This window comes from Leuciscus leuciscus, assembly GCF_965113295.1.
Source record: "Leuciscus leuciscus genome assembly, chromosome: 16".
NCBI lineage: Eukaryota > Metazoa > Chordata > Actinopteri > Cypriniformes > Leuciscidae > Leuciscus > Leuciscus leuciscus.
This window is the reverse complement of record NC_138740.1, coordinates 18375929-18391653: the sequence shown is the minus strand read 5'-3', so window position 1 is coordinate 18391653 and position 15725 is coordinate 18375929. Positions and strand designations below refer to the sequence as shown.

The 15725-nt window shown below is 46.3% G+C and overlaps 1 protein-coding gene across 1 annotated transcript in view; it reads right to left on the bottom strand.

Moving 5' to 3' along the window:
• col23a1b (collagen type XXIII alpha 1 chain b) overlaps nt 1-15725 on the bottom strand; it is a 94468-nt gene that overhangs the window by 18804 nt on the left and 59939 nt on the right. Inside the window, 3 exon segments of the mRNA XM_082140932.1 lie at nt 3-29; nt 5657-5662; nt 5665-5702. Coding sequence (XP_081997058.1) covers nt 3-29; nt 5657-5662; nt 5665-5702 — 71 coding nt within the window.

Here is a 15725-nt window from a genome sequence, read left to right as displayed (position 1 = left end):
ACCGGGTAGCCATCTCGTCCTGGAGTGCCCTGTTAGGATTTATTGAAGAAAAAAACATTACAATAAACCATTAAAAAAATCTGAATGAATAGTAATAATTTTTTTTTTTTTTTTAAATCACATCCCAAACCCCCAAATATGCTACAAGTGAAAGAAGTGCTCCATACTGCATTGTGTTTGCAATACATAAACACTTCTTATGTGACAAATAGCTCATAAAAAAATGGAACGTGTTTGGGGCAACCATGCATATTTACTCTCTCTTCTCCTTTATTACTGTGGCTTTCTGCTCATGTTGAGAAATATGACGCAACCAAAACAATAAAAGATTGTTGTGCTGCTACAGTGTTAGTATGATAGGGAGGAGTGCACACTTGAACATGTACTAGTGTTTACTATGCATTCTGTGCGAAGGCACGAATAGATTTATATCAGCTGTTGGATTTTTTAAAGTCTAGTTATTAGGATACAGGCGGTCAGGATGGATGCCAGACAGTGAAAAATGGAGTGGGATCAATTCAGAAACTGTCTCCTGGAGCATATATCCTCCCTTCCCTCTTATCTCACCTCATTTTGCAGTCTATATCAAGGTTGCAAAGCCAACACGGATCATGCCATGCTGTGTCTGCCCAACTCCAGACCAACTCACATTTGTTCTGAATTAAAGCCTCAGTGATAACTGGGTACTTACTGGAGTTCCTGAAACAGAGAAAGACAAACAGTTGTATGTTAGTCACAACTATTTGTTACGCTGAAGAGTAAGCATCATGCAATACTGTGTGCAGGACCTTAATCCTATAGTAATAAATTATTCAATGATTAATATGTTGTCTCATTTCTGTCGACGCGAAAAAGTAAAACTAAGTCAATGTGAGTTGCATATCTCTTTAGATGCCAGAGTCAATGAGGTCAGTGCGTACAAACACATTTATACTGTATATCTGCACACACAGAAACCTGGTTCTGGCTCATAGCATTGATCAATCAAAGGATGGCGGCACAGATATAAATAGACCCTTGTTTCTTTTCCACTTTTGAGCAACTCCAGATATGGCAAAATTCTGTGTGTGATTAAAAAAAAAAGTGAATGGGTGGACAGCTCTGAGCACTGCCTATAGGAAAGAAAAATTAGAAGTGCAGGGCTCAACATAAAATATTTGAATGGGCTAGCAGTTAAGATTTTTACTTGTCCTTTATTAGTGTATATATTATATTATTATTAACTTAAAAAAAGGTTAAAAAAAATGTTTTAATGAATATACAGTACTGTGCAAAAGTCTTAGACAGTATTTTCACCCAATTATATATATTTTTTTTGATATTTAATGTGTTTTTTTTTTTATCATAGTGTTTAATATATATATATATATATATATATATATATATATATATATATATATATATATATATATATATATATATATATATAACTATGAAACAAACCGTATGAAAACATAGCTAAAAATTGCTTATAGTGAAAAACAAAATGTTGATGCTTGTAAGACCTCCAAGTCATTCTCAAAATTTTGACAAAATGTCATCTATGTTAGCTTGGTAGAGAACTTTACCTTGGTGGCACATTTAAAGGGATAGTTCACCCAAAAATGTTAATTCTGTCATAATATACTCACCCCTCAAGTTGTACCAACCTATATGAGTTTATTTTTTCTGCTTCAAACAAATATTTTGTATTCAGCAGAAGAATGAAAATCATACAGGTTTGGAACAACTTGAGGGTGAGTAAATGTAGACAGAATTTTCATATTTGGGGTGAACTATCCCTTTAAAGCAGTCAAATTCAAAACAATAACGTTCAATACTTAATCTCAGACAAGAGTCTTTAGTTTCATAAGAGGTATAAACAATGTCCTAAATCATGCCCAGGTTTGCAAAATACCAAAGTCTGTGATATAATGACTTCATTTTCAATATTAACTCAAGCTTTATTCAATAAATTATTCTAAGATCCAATTTTCAGAGCAGCTCATTTTATAGCTCTGTACTCCTGCCGTATGTGAACAGTTGTCTCATTTGTGTCGAGCTTTATTTTTGCAAGGGAATTTTATGAGAAACATCTAAGACAAAGTTGACACTAAAATGAAACATAGCCGAGAACTCCATTAAGTCTTCTGAGCTGTAAAAGAATAACTGCACATAGTGGGAGGCTCCGCGTTACCAGATATTTTGCACTTAGAAGGCCAAAATGTCTACAGACATACATGTTTAATGGCGCTCATTCGGTGCAAGCGTAACAGATTTCAACAGTCTGTGAATCTGGAGAATCCTTAATGATTTCAGGCAAGAAAGAAATCCAAAACATTCCAGTAGTGTGGGAATGATCCTGGTGTCCAAAAAAACATTCTTGTGTAATAAGAAGTTCACATTTATGTTCACATCTATGATTTTGATTTAATGGCGAATTATTTCAGCTATGCAAAATCATGCGGTATACCAGTGAAAGCTGAATCATGCTCTCAATGGAAAATGTGCAGGGGTTTGTGAATAGGTCAAGCTCCTGCAGTAACCCTTCATGAAGTGTCAAAAGCATCATAAGTAGAAATCTGGGTTGCTATTTCCTCTGCTGCACATCTTTCCTCACTTTTGGTCAGCACAATGAACATAATGCACAAGACAGTCATTGGCATGTCTCTGCTCTGATGCCTGAGGGATGTGATAGGGAGTGGAATGTGACACCGAATAGATCCGGAGACACAAACGGTGCTGGGAGGATCCAGATCTGCCCCAGATCAGAGAGCCAAGTAAACAAGCGATAACTCCTACAAATGGCTGTGGTGATAAGAGTGCTTTCAGTCACATGGCCATGTGGGAGATTTGACCCGTCTCTGTCATGGTGAACAGAGGAAAGGAGATTCCCACTGTGTCATGTTTAGGTCACCCAGAGTCCTGCGGCAAGAAAGGAGCTTTTTATGGACACCAGGCTGTGTGTTTTGGAGGTTGTTAGTCCTCCCATCAGCCGCCAAAGTCATCACACTCAGAACAAAGACACAGTAAGCGCATCATCTCTGCTTTGAGATCACTTCCAGGGTCCGCATGCTGAGCATGATGTGAGGAATTTGGTCCATTAGCACTAATCTTGCATGATAATTTACTGTACAAGAACTCAACAATAAAACTGAAGACGAACATATTGAGCCTGCCACCGAATGTACTGGACCACCAGAGCAGCAGCCCCACGGCAGAGAAAAACATCTCCCTTATTTACTGCCACCACCCACCCAAGAATTAATCCGAAATGGGCCGTTTCCAGAAAAAAGGTTTCCAGATACAGAACAATTCACTTTATATCGCATACAAGGGACTATAAAAGCCATTTAATTGACCAGAGCTGTCAGTAAACAGAGCTGCACAATACATTTTGCAAGTGTAAAGGAGTGTTCAAGCCAGGTTTGCAAGACAATTACATGTCCTGAATTCGATTATATGTTCATAACTCCAGGTAGGAGCAGAAAAGGACCTCCCAGAAGGAAAGAACTTCAGGAAGCCGTTTTTTCTTGGATGGCAATTTATACTTGGCTACTTCATAAAACAAGGCTGATTATTTATCTATCATAAATAAGCCCAACATAAATTCACCAAGCTAGTTGTTTAGCTTACCAAGCAGCATGATATAATAACAATAATAATAATGAAAATAATAGACCAAAAATAGATTTGATTAACATGATACCATGTTATTTTAACCGGCCAATTTATTAGGTACACCTGTTCAGCTGCTTGTTAAATATCTAATCAGCCAATCACATGGCAACTCAATGCATTTAGGAACGTAGACATGGTCAAAACAATCTGCGGAAGTTCAAAATGAGCATCAGAATGGACAAGAAAGGTGATTTAAGTGACTTTGAATGTGACATGGTTGTTGGTGCCAGATGAGCTGCTGGGATTTTCAGGCACAACCATCTCTAGGGTTTACAGAGAATGGTTAGAAAATGAGAAAATCTCCAGTGAGCGGCAGATCTGTGGGCAAAAATGCCTTGTTGATGCCAGAGGTCAGATGAGAATGGCCAGACTGTATCGAGCTGAGAGAAATGCAACAGTAATTTAAATAACCACACGTTACAACCAAGGTCTGCAGAAGAGAATCTCTGAACACACATCATGTTGAACCCTGAAGCAGATGGGCTACAGCAGCAGAAGACACATCGGGTGCCAATCCTGCCAGATAAGAACAGAAAACTGAGGCTACAATTCACACGGGCTCACCAAAATTGGACAATAGAAGATTGTAAAAAACGTTGCCTGTTCTGATATGTCTTGACTTCTGCTTTGACATTTAGATGGTAGGGTCAGAATTTGGCATAAACAACATGAAAGTATGGATCTATCCTGTCATGTATCAAGGCTGCTGCTGGTGCTGTAATGTGTGGAGTGTTTTTTTTGGCACACTTTGGGCCTCTTTGTAACAATTGAGCATTGTTTAAACACCACAGCCAACTTGAGTATTGTTGCTGACCATGTCTATCCCTTTATAACCACAGTGTACCCATCTTCTGATGGCTCCTTCAGCAGGATAACGTGCCATGTCACAAAGCTCAAATCATCTCAAACTGGTTTCTTGAACATGAGTTCAGTTTACTCAAATGGCCTCCACAGTCACCAGATCTCAACCCAATAGAGTATATTTGGGATGTGGTGGAACGAGATATTCACATCATTGATTTGCAGCCGACAAATCTGCTGCAACTGTGTGATACAATCATATCAACATGGACCAAAATCTTTTAAGTGTTTCAAGCACTTTGTTGAATCTATGCCATGAAGAATTAGGGCAGTTCTGAAGGCAAAAGGAGGTCCAACCCGGTACTAGCAAGGTGTACCTAATAAAGTGGCCAGTGAGAGTATATGTATTAGTATTATATGGCTCTATTATCATGGGAAGGATTATTTATACTTCCACAGTACAGAAAGCTACACAAAGAGCTGCACTGAAAAATGCACTGGACCACAATTAATTTTCTATGACAGGTCGAAAACTATATATTAAATGTCTATTAACAAAATACATCAGGGTCCATGGCCACTGCAAATGTGGGTAATCTCTGTACAAGTACAAGGATTATTTTAAAAACTTTAGTGATTTTTTTCTTCTTCTGGGGAGTCTGGTAGAGGGTACACGGCCTTGACTGCTAATACCAAATTGGGCTGCAGGCTGACTGAAAGGCATTGATTTCTGTTGGGGTTAAGCACTACATATGCAGCTACATCATAATTATAATCATTTTTGCCTGCTGGAACATGGTGTTATCAACTTCAAAGCACTCTCAGGTTTCTGAGGTTAAGAGATCAGCAGTAAAACAAACAGCATGCTGGGAAAATGACTGATGACGAGGAGAACGTCTCTCTTCGACCCCCACTGATCAATATGATAGAAACGTCACCTAGACTACCAAAGAAAAAATATATTTTTCAAACCGCTTAATATTTACGGGCATTTACATCTGTTCAATGGTTCCTCAAAGAAACACAAATCAAACATGACATGAAGAACGAAAGGTCTGGAACACATGAGAGGATCCTGATCCTTTCTCCTGGAGAACAGCTGAAAATCGCTTAACATTTGTTTTGCTGTAATTTCAGGTTAGGTTCAGGTCGTTTTTTAAACTATGAGATGTGTACAAATGTGTGTGTAATGTACAGGTACTCACCAGAGTTTCCTTTTCTTCCCCGTTTTCCTGGAGGACCTGTGAACAGAGGGTAACAAAGGGTGAAATGTGGCACTGACTGGGCAACTCAGATAGACGGCTGGCTCACCCAATCAAATGAGACACAATGTTTTTGTTTTGTTTTGTTTTTTTGTGGGAAAGAAGAAAAATCCTGCATACATGACAATAATCACTCAAATACCTGAACATAAGAACTACTTGCATGTGTAAACGTAAAAAGTAAGAATTAATATGATACTAGTGGATGAGCGCTGATCTTCCAGTTGTGCGCTACTATTCTTTGGTGAATGGTAAACGCAAGAACTGTCAATCTGAGTGATCAATCCATATCAAGCGCGCCTCCGCTGTAAAACAATCCCTGATTTGTTGACCCTTTCCGACGGTGTCAAATGACGTTACAAAACACTGCATCATCAGATCCCGGATGTTGTACAACTTTAGCAAAGCAGCATGTAATGCCTCTCAATAGGATTATCTCAAGATCTATGCGTCGTGTTACGATATAGTACTAATTATTATTACACAGCTCTCTGGAATACTTTCTGATACTTATTGGTCAGAGACCTCTAACAAGTGTGTTTATATTACTGAAATTTCTGTGAAATTGTGCATGGAAAAAAATTCCATTGTCCAATGTCAATAGTGTGGCGATGTATGAAGTACAGATCACACAGAAGTCTGACTGGATTTTGCCCGTGAAATTTACATTTAGTCATTTAGCAGACGCTTTTGTCCAAAGCGACTTACAATTTAGGACTAAATTAAGCAAATCATCGTGAAGAGGCAAAAACAACGCAAGAAGTGCTCAAAATACGAAGTTCAGGCATTGTTCAGAGTAGCATAAGCCAGATAAGGGAGGATTAAAGGAAAAGGACGGAAAGGTTTTTTTAATATATTTTTTAAATTTTTTTTATAAGGTTAAGTGCTCATGGAAGAGATTAGTTTTCAGTTATCTTTTGAATGATGTCAGGGATTCTGCATTCCGGATGAGGGTGGGGAGATCATTCCACCAGCATGGAACCGTGAATGAGAATGTTCTGGAAAGTGATTTTGTGGCTCTCTGTGATGGTACCACGAGACGTCGCTCATTGACCGATCGTAGGCTTCTGGTAGGGATGTAGACTCGTAGGAGTGAGTGAAAGTAGGAGGGAGCTGACCCTGTGATAGATCTGTAAGCAAGTGTCAATGCCTTGAACTTGATGCGAGCAGCGAGTGGTAGCCATTGCAGAGAGATGAACAGAGGAGTGACGTGGGGCCTTTTGGGCTCGTTGAAGACGGACGAGCTGCAGCGTTCTGATTCATTTGTAGAGGTTTAGTTGCACATGATGGAAGTCCAGCCAGAAGAGCATTGCAGTAATCAAGCCTAGAAATGGCCAGGGCCTGGACGAGAAGTTGTGTTGCATGCTTAGTTAGGAAAGGCCTGATCTTCCTGATGTTGTGCAGTGCAAACCTGCATGATCGAGCTGTCTTTGTAATTTGGTCAGTGAAGGTCAGCTGGTCATCCAATATTACTCCAAGATTTCTGACCGACCTTGATGGGGTGATTGATGCTGAATCTAGCTGGATGGTGAAGTCGTGCTGTAGAGACGGATTGGCAGGGAGGACGAGAAGCTCAGTCTTTGCCAGGTTGAGCTGCAGGTGATGTTCCTTCATCCATGCCGAGATGTCCGCCAGACAGCTTGAGATCCATGGAGAAATTTCACAGAGCAATGGAAAATGTGACTGCACCTTAAGCTGTATATGTGATGTAAACTCGTGTTCTTAACAACAGCCTGTGCGGATATCACTGATCCCCTCCCCAATGTGAGAGGAACACATCCTTTTCCACAAGCTGGGGTGATAATTTTGGTGGAAACTTCCCCATGAGTGTCCAACCCCCAGATAAGAGAGGTGGGAAAAGTAGCTTTGCGACAGACAAGGAAAGAAAATCTTTGCAGTCCCCTTCTGTAGCACAATCGCTGCCAAAAATGACTTCACATGGGTCCAGTCAAACAAACACAATGACTTCTCACAAAGTAGACTAACAGAAATATACAAGATAAGAGGAGGAAGGTTGAAGTTGGCAGAAGAAGCTTGAAGTTTCTAAAGTACAACTAGACAAGATATAGACAATATAAATTCATAATTTAAAATGCCACCACTAGAACACAATGATTAGCTAGATAATTTGCTTTGATTCATTTTGCTTTTGGAATTTGTTTTTGATTAATTTGAGATCATTTAATAATGATCTCATTGAAAAAGGCTTTTCAACGCTATTGAAAAAGTGAGTTTGTGGTTCTCTTACGAGAGGTTCTCTCGTATTGCGTAAGTAGCTTACGCATCGGGAAAGTCTTCTTTCTTCGAGATCTGAAGCCAAAAATTATCCTTAATTTTGTATTTATTGTCAACGCAGTGCGGCAGCTAGCAAACCATAGCAGGCTGAACAAGCGTGCTCATTGGTTGCCTGGCGGCAACTGCTTAAGCCTATCAGTGAGCCCTGCGTAACTTCACATCCAATGAGGGCGCTTCGCGCCCTCCACACCCCTCTAACCGTCAAGATGGGTGTGGCCAGTGTGTATATAAGCAAGGCTCACAGGCTGAGAATCTGATTTTCTTGTCTTCAGCGAAGCTCTTCGCATCGCTGGATCTTGAGAGCCGCCGCCGTTGAAACCAGCGACCAGCAAGCTTAGGACAGCGCCTGAGGAAGCCGGCCGCCTTCGCCGCCTTCAGCCATCCGTGCCTGCTACGCTATCCGGCGACATATCCTTTTTCATTGCTGTGTGTGTTCGCCCCGCGACACACACTCTCTCTCATTTCTAAAAGAGCACGAGGCGTTTTTCTAAAAATGCCTCGTTTTTCTTGCGGTTCATGCCGCGCGCCGCTCAGCAACGGAGACCGCCATCTCATTTGCGCTCTCTGCCTGGGCCGTGATCACGCTGCTGCCGCACTCTCTTCGGGCGGCTGCCCTGAGTGCGAGGAACTATCAATGTCGACCCTGCGGGCTCGGCTTGAAGTTTTTGACAATGCTGTCACTCCGCTTGTCCCTGTCGGGCCGCGCAAGAAGAAGCGCCGCTCGCAGCGACCACCGGAGAATGAGGAAGCGCCCAGAAGCTCGCCGGAGCCCCTCCCTCGAGCTTCTCTTTCGCCCTCTCCGCCCCCCCTCTCGGCCGCTCAACCGCCGGCTCTCGCCCGCGCCGCCGCCGCTTCTGGGGACGAGGCGGATGTGTTCGAGGAACATGCCGCTGACAGCTGTTCCATCCTGGCCTCGGACAGCGAGGAATGGTCCACCGCCTCCTCTTCAGTCCAGGAGTCCGGCCGCACTCGAGTGGGCGAGGACGCGGAGCTCTTACGCCTCCTCACCCGGGCTGTCGATCAGCTGGGCCTCGAGTGGGCTCCCCCTAGTGAGCCAGCGCCGAACAGGCTCGACGGCTGCTTTCTGCATCGCCGCCGCCGATCGCCAGTGTCCAGGACCGCACCCTTCCTGCCCGAGCTCCACAGCGAGCTCTCTAAATCGTGGAACGCACCTTTCTCCGCGAGGGTTTCTTCACACGCCTCATCGACGCTCTCACAGGTTGACGGCGCCGTTGAGAAGGGGTATAATGCCATTCCCCCCGTGGAAGAGGCGGTCGCAGCGCACCTTTGCCCGCCCTCTGGCTGGCGCTCAAAGGCTGCCCTCCCGTCTAAGGCCTGCAGAACCACATCAGCTCTCGTCGGCCGCGCTTTCTCCGCCGCCGGACAGGCTGCCTCTGCCCTTCACTCTATGGCCGTGCTGCAGATCCTTCAAGCGAATCTCCTCCGCGACTTGGACGAGAAGAGCAGGGATTCTGCGTTGGTAACGGATTTGAGGAGCGCGACGGACGTTTCCCTTCGCGCCACGAAATCCGCTGCACAGGCCCTGGGACGGTGCATGTCCTCTCTGACGGTCACAGAGAGGCATCTCTGGCTGACGCTCGCCGACATGAGGGAGTCAGAGCGCGCGGTGTTTCTCAACGCCCCCCTCTCCCCCACCGGCCTTTTCGGCCCAGCGGTTAACGGGATCGTAGACCGCTTCTCGGAGGTTCAGAAAACCACTCAGGCAATGAACCTTTTTCTGCCTCGACGCTCTAGCTCTGCCGCACGCCGCCCTCGCGATCAGCCTGCGCGAAGCTCCAACCAGCGTCCAGCTCAACCTCCTTCTTCGCAGCGACGACAGGGCGGCCGCCCTCGTTCACGCTCGAACAGCCGCTCGAACAGCCGAAACAGACCGCCTCCTCCCCGGGGACCCCGGCAGAGGATCGCGGTGAAACCCGAGCCCGCAAAGTCTTCCTAGCCAGAGGGAAGAAATGACGGATGTGTCCCGCTGCGGCCGGACCGCCGTTGAAACATTATATCCTGTCAGTCCCCGTGGCCACGGCTACTGCAGATGTTCATCCCGCAGCCAACGAGCCGGTAAAATTACCCTCTCGCCTGCACTCAACCGCCGTTTTCACGGCGAACCAGAGAAATCTCAAAAAGTGCATAATGTCTGGTTACACGGCTCGCGCCGCATATGTTTCAGACGCAGTAAATGTGCCCACTTTTCTGTGTTCACCTCTGCACCTAAGCACTATAAACCCCGTGTCTATCACAGAGCCCACTCTCATAAAGCAGCCACCGGCTGCTCGAGTGATAGAAGTAGGTCACGTGTCCGCTTCGCAGTGCCCACACCTACTCACTGCTCTATCTGTCACACGGCCCCTCACGACCGGTCATGTTCCAAATACAAATGCTGTGCCCGCTCCCCTGCGCTCACACATTATCACGAACACTCCGCCCCCGCCCTTGCGCGTCGAGTCTCACACTATTCGTTCCCCGTCCATAGCCACCGGGACGTTATGTGTAAAACAGCCGGCTATCGCTGTGAGCGACCCGCCGTGTCTAAGCACAGAGAGCGCGCGCGCTGCGCCCGCCCCTCCGTTTCGAGCTCTCGAGCCCGCTACGCGCGGCAATCAGAGCCCGGAGGCCATTCTGCCCCTGGCGACACATGCGAAAGCGTGGGAAGCGATTCCAGGTGCATCAGAATGGGTGCTAAGCACAGTAAAACACGGCTATACTCTGCAGTTCGCTCGCCGCCCTCCGCGCTTTCGAGCGCGTACCGAGACGAGAGTGAACGAGGAAGTAGCACACCTACTTCGTGCAGAAATAGCGTCACTTCTGTGCAAAGGGGCTATAGAACCGGTTCCCCCTTCTATGAGCGAGTCAGGCTTTTACAGCCGTTATTTTCTCGTTCCCAAGAAGGACGGAGCTCTCAGACCGATTTTGGATCTGAGATATTTGAACAAAGCTCTTATGAAAAGACCGTTCAAAATGCTCACGACCAGACAGATCCTCGCGCAAATTCGCCCGAGAGACTGGTCTATCTCCCTCGATCTGAAAGACGCATACTTCCAGATCCAGATAATACCCCGTCACAGGCCATTCTTGAGATTCGCCTTCGACGGCCAGGTTTATCAGTACACCGTCCTACCATTCGGCCTGTCTTTGGCACCTCGCACATTCACGAAGTGCATGGACACGGCTCTCGCTCCCCTGAGAGGGCAGGGTATGCGAATTTTGAATTATTTGGACGATTGGCTGATTCTAGCACAGTCAGAGGCCGAGCTCATCGCTCACAGAGCAGTGCTTCTCAGCCATTTGAACAGCCTGGGGCTCACGGTCAACTGGACCAAGAGCTCATTAGTGCCCAGTCAATCAACCTCGTTTCTGGGCTTGGAACTGGACACTGTGGCAATGACGGCCCGCTTGTCACCACAGCGCGCGCGCCGCATTCGACGCCTAGCCGCGTCCCTCCGGCCGGGCAGCATCGCTCCTCTCAAGGTTTTTCAGAGGATGCTGGGTTGTATGGCTTCAGCTGCCGCAGTGCTTCAGCTGGGTCTATTACATATGCGCCCGCTACAGCGCTGGCTGAATGCCCGAGTGCCTCGCAGAGCCTGGACCTCCGGCGGCATTCGAATCAGAGTGACTCAGAGCTGCGTTTCAGCACTGAAGCCCTGGTTAGCGGCCGACTGGTACCAGCAAGGGGTAACAATGGGAGCCATCTCACACCGCAAAGTTATCTCGACAGACGCTTCCACCTCAGGTTGGGGCGCTCTTTTCGAGGGCAAGCCGGTCTTTGGCCTGTGGTCAGACCAGGAGAAATGCCTCCACATAAATTGTTTGGAGATGATAGCGGTCGAGAACGCGCTCAAGCGCTTTCTCCCATTCATACGGGATCACCATGTACTACTAACATGTCTGTGGTGTCCTATGTGAACCGACAGGGCGGTGTCAGGTCCAGGAACCTGTGCAAACTGACAGAACGCCTTCTCGTGTGGGCTCACCGCTCGTTGCGCTCCCTGAGAGCAGCGCACGTGCCGGGCCACCTGAATGTCGGCCCAGACAGACTGTCCAGGAACATCATTCCCCCGGGAGAATGGTCCCTGCACCCTCAGACAGTCCAGATCCTCTGGCGCCTGTTCGGCAGAGCGGAAGTCGACCTCTTCGCGTCACAAGACAACGCGCACTGCCCGATATTCTTCTCAAAAAGCGAGGACGCGCTGTCCCAAGCCTGGCCCAGCCTCCCGCTTTACGCTTTCCCTCCCATCTCCCTGCTACCGCAGGTCCTAGCGAGAATCAGGGAAACGCACCACCCAGTGCTTCTTATAGCTCCTCGTTGGGAGAACCAAGTCTGGTACCCAGAGCTAGTGAGGCTGTCGCACTCACCCCCATGGCCGATCCCGCTGAGAAAGGATCTCCTCTCTCAAGCCGGAGGATCGATCTGGCATCCCCGTCCGGAGAGATGGTCTCTACATGCATGGGTGATCAACGGATACCCGTTGACCTGCCAGAAGGGGTATTGAACACGATCGCGCAGTCTAGAGCCCCCTCTACGAGGCGGCTCTATGTCTCTAAATGGTCTGTGTTCACTAAATGGTGCGCTACCAAGAGCTTGGATCCACAAGCATGTGGTGTCCCGCGGGTGCTCTCCTTCCTACAGGAGCTGTTGGATAAGGGCAGGTCCCCTTCCACGCTCAAAGTTTATGTGGCGGCTATCGCAGCGTTCGCTCAGACGACGCTCGGCCGCGCAATAGGAAGGAACGAGCTTATCATTCGTTTCCTCAGAGGAGCCAGACGGATGAATCCCCCGCGGCCCCCCTCGGTTCCTATTTGGGATCTGTCCTTGGTCCTGGAGGCCTTGAAGGCTTTTCCCTTTGAACCGCTTGAATCCGTGGATTCTAAGTATCTTTCGCTCAAAACCGTTTTTCTGATTGCTCTGTCATCAGTAAAACGTGTGGGGGATTTGCACGCGCTATCTGTTAGCCCTGCATGTCTTGAGTTCGGACCGAATGACTCGAAAGTCATCCTCAGACCGAGACACGGTTACATCCCCAAGGCGATTGGAACCCCCTTTAGGGCTCAAATCATCTCCCTTTCGGCTCTGCCAGCATCCGATAACGGAGACAGTGATAACCTCCTATGCCCTGTTAGGGCGTTGAGAGTTTACATCACGCGCTCCGCCGCTTTCAGGCGTTCCGAGCAGCTCTTCGTTTCTTTCGGCGGGCGCACCAAGGGTCTCGCCGCCTCGAAACAGAGCCTGTCCAGGTGGATTGTGGACGCGATTGCAGCAGCTTACGCCTCCAAACACCTGCAGTGTCCTTTGGGTATCAGAGCCCACTCCACTAGAGGCATGGCCTCTTCGTGGGCCTGGTCCAGCGGAATTTCTATTCACGATATTTGTATGGCGGCGGGCTGGGCCTCCCCATCGACATTCGTGAGGTTTTATAACCTAGAAGTTCCTGCCTTGCAGGCTAAACTGTTATCAATATGAATAAGCTGTACGCTCTGTCCAGTCACTTATGCGCAGACTACGCTTGCATAATGGTTATATTTCTGGTATGGCACCAGGGGAAGGAGAGTTTGGTGTTCAGACCGGCTGTGCCGTTCTATCCCTTATTTCCCTCTGCGCGCTGTGTATCGGTGCTGGCCCGCTCTGCTGGCCGCTTCTCTTACACTCTACCGCGCGAGGGCTTATTCTCCCCATAAATAGATTGCGCTCTGCTCTGTTTATTCTCCCTTATTCGTGCTAATGTATTATGTGGGCCCGCTCCGCCGGCCTCATTACTTACATGAATATGAATGGACCGGCTGTGCCGCTCTATCTATTCATAAAATGAAGTGTTTTTGTACATGTGTTGGCCCGTTTCATCTACCGGCCACCTGTTCCAGCGTTATGTTTTTCCCCGGTCTCCCTGGGATTCATATGCTGCATGCTCGGCGCGCACGGCGTTGACAAGGGGTTCCCGATGCGTAAGCTACTTACGCAATACGAGAGAACCTCTCGTAAGAGAACGTACTCGGTTACTATCGTAACCTCGGTTCTCTCTAGAAGAGGGAACGAGTATTGCGTAACCTGCCGTGTCGCGCCACGAGCTTTTGCGCTTCAGACTACGAAAACCAGATTCTCAGCCTGTGAGCCTTGCTTATATACACACTGGCCACACCCATCTTGACGGTTAGAGGGGTGTGGAGGGCGCGAAGCGCCCTCATTGGATGTGAAGTTACGCAGGGCTCACTGATAGGCTTAAGCAGTTGCCGCCAGGCAACCAATGAGCACGCTTGTTCAGCCTGCTATGGTTTGCTAGCTGCCGCACTGCGTTGACAATAAATACAAAATTAAGGATAATTTTTGGCTTCAGATCTCGAAGAAAGAAGACTTTCCCGATGCGTAAGCTACTTACGCAATACTCGTTCCCTCTTCTAGAGAGAACCGAGGTTACGATAGTAACCGAGTACGTTTTCCCATAGTTTTTTCAACGCTATTGAAAAATTACGTTTGTGGTTTTTCACATAGGTTTTTCAACGCTATTGAAAAAGTAAGTGTGTGCAGTACATATTGTATCACAGCTGTAAATCATGATCTCCTAAATTCAAAAACCAGCATAGAGTCCATATTTTTGGTCATTTTAGTTATATTCCACAATTTTAGTTAAATTCCACATCTGCTGAAAAAACATATTTGCATTACCTAGTTCTGGCATGAAACTCTAGATGGTGCAGGCTGATAGGTATTTAACTCATTTGGTAGCAATCGTATCGTCATCTACATAGCTGATTGGTTGCTGTTGCATCAGCGGCCAATGAGCTGCGGCTCAACATTCAAACAATTACCGGTAGTTGATGTGCTTCCAGAAACCCTACTCCTTCCACAGCTCCACCTGTATAGATCTGCTAAGAGGAGTTATTTCATGCATGTTACGTGCAGAAGCAGCAACATGTCTTGCATGCTCACAACGTCTGCACTTGCTCTGCTGCAGCAGCAGCAGCAGCGTAGCAGATGTATTCTGAAAATACCAAATAGTTTAACATTTCAATATCCATTCTCATTCCCATGCCAATCGGTCCGAGAGCTGTCATGACAGAACTAAAGTAAGTCAAAAAACTTAAATCATGCTGAAAATTAAAGAATCAGTACACATCAAGATGAAACATAATGGATCAAAATTCACCTATGTCCATTATCCAGCTGTGTGTGTGTGTGTGTGTTATTTCTGGCCTTTTCATAGATGCGATGTGTCTCATTTACATGCGCAGAGCTCTTCTGGGACCTTCTGGTTTCATTTTCTCCACTGGCATGTTATGCATCAAATTGATCAAGTTAGTGTTAAGTGAAGTTCGGCATTTCTCGATTTGCCAAACAACTGGGTGCAATAAACATGTTGTCCCCTAGACGATACTGTACACATTGTTCCTTTACTAAAATTACATTATTCTAATGCACACAAGCTTTTATTTGTAAGAAAAAGACATACTTCCACCCCAAACTCTGAGGAAACTTTTACAACTGGCCCTGTGTTAAAAGTTGAGGCATATGAGATTCATTTATCATTTATTACTTGCATAAAACTTGATTGTATTACTGTATTAAAGTCTGAAAGTTTGCAACCATGTTGCAACCATGCAAACTCGTGCTAGTTATTATTTGAGGGGCTCACACAAAAATGGAAATGGTGGTTCGTGTGAAAATTTTCATGAGCTGAATGATTGACAGACATAATGTCTGGT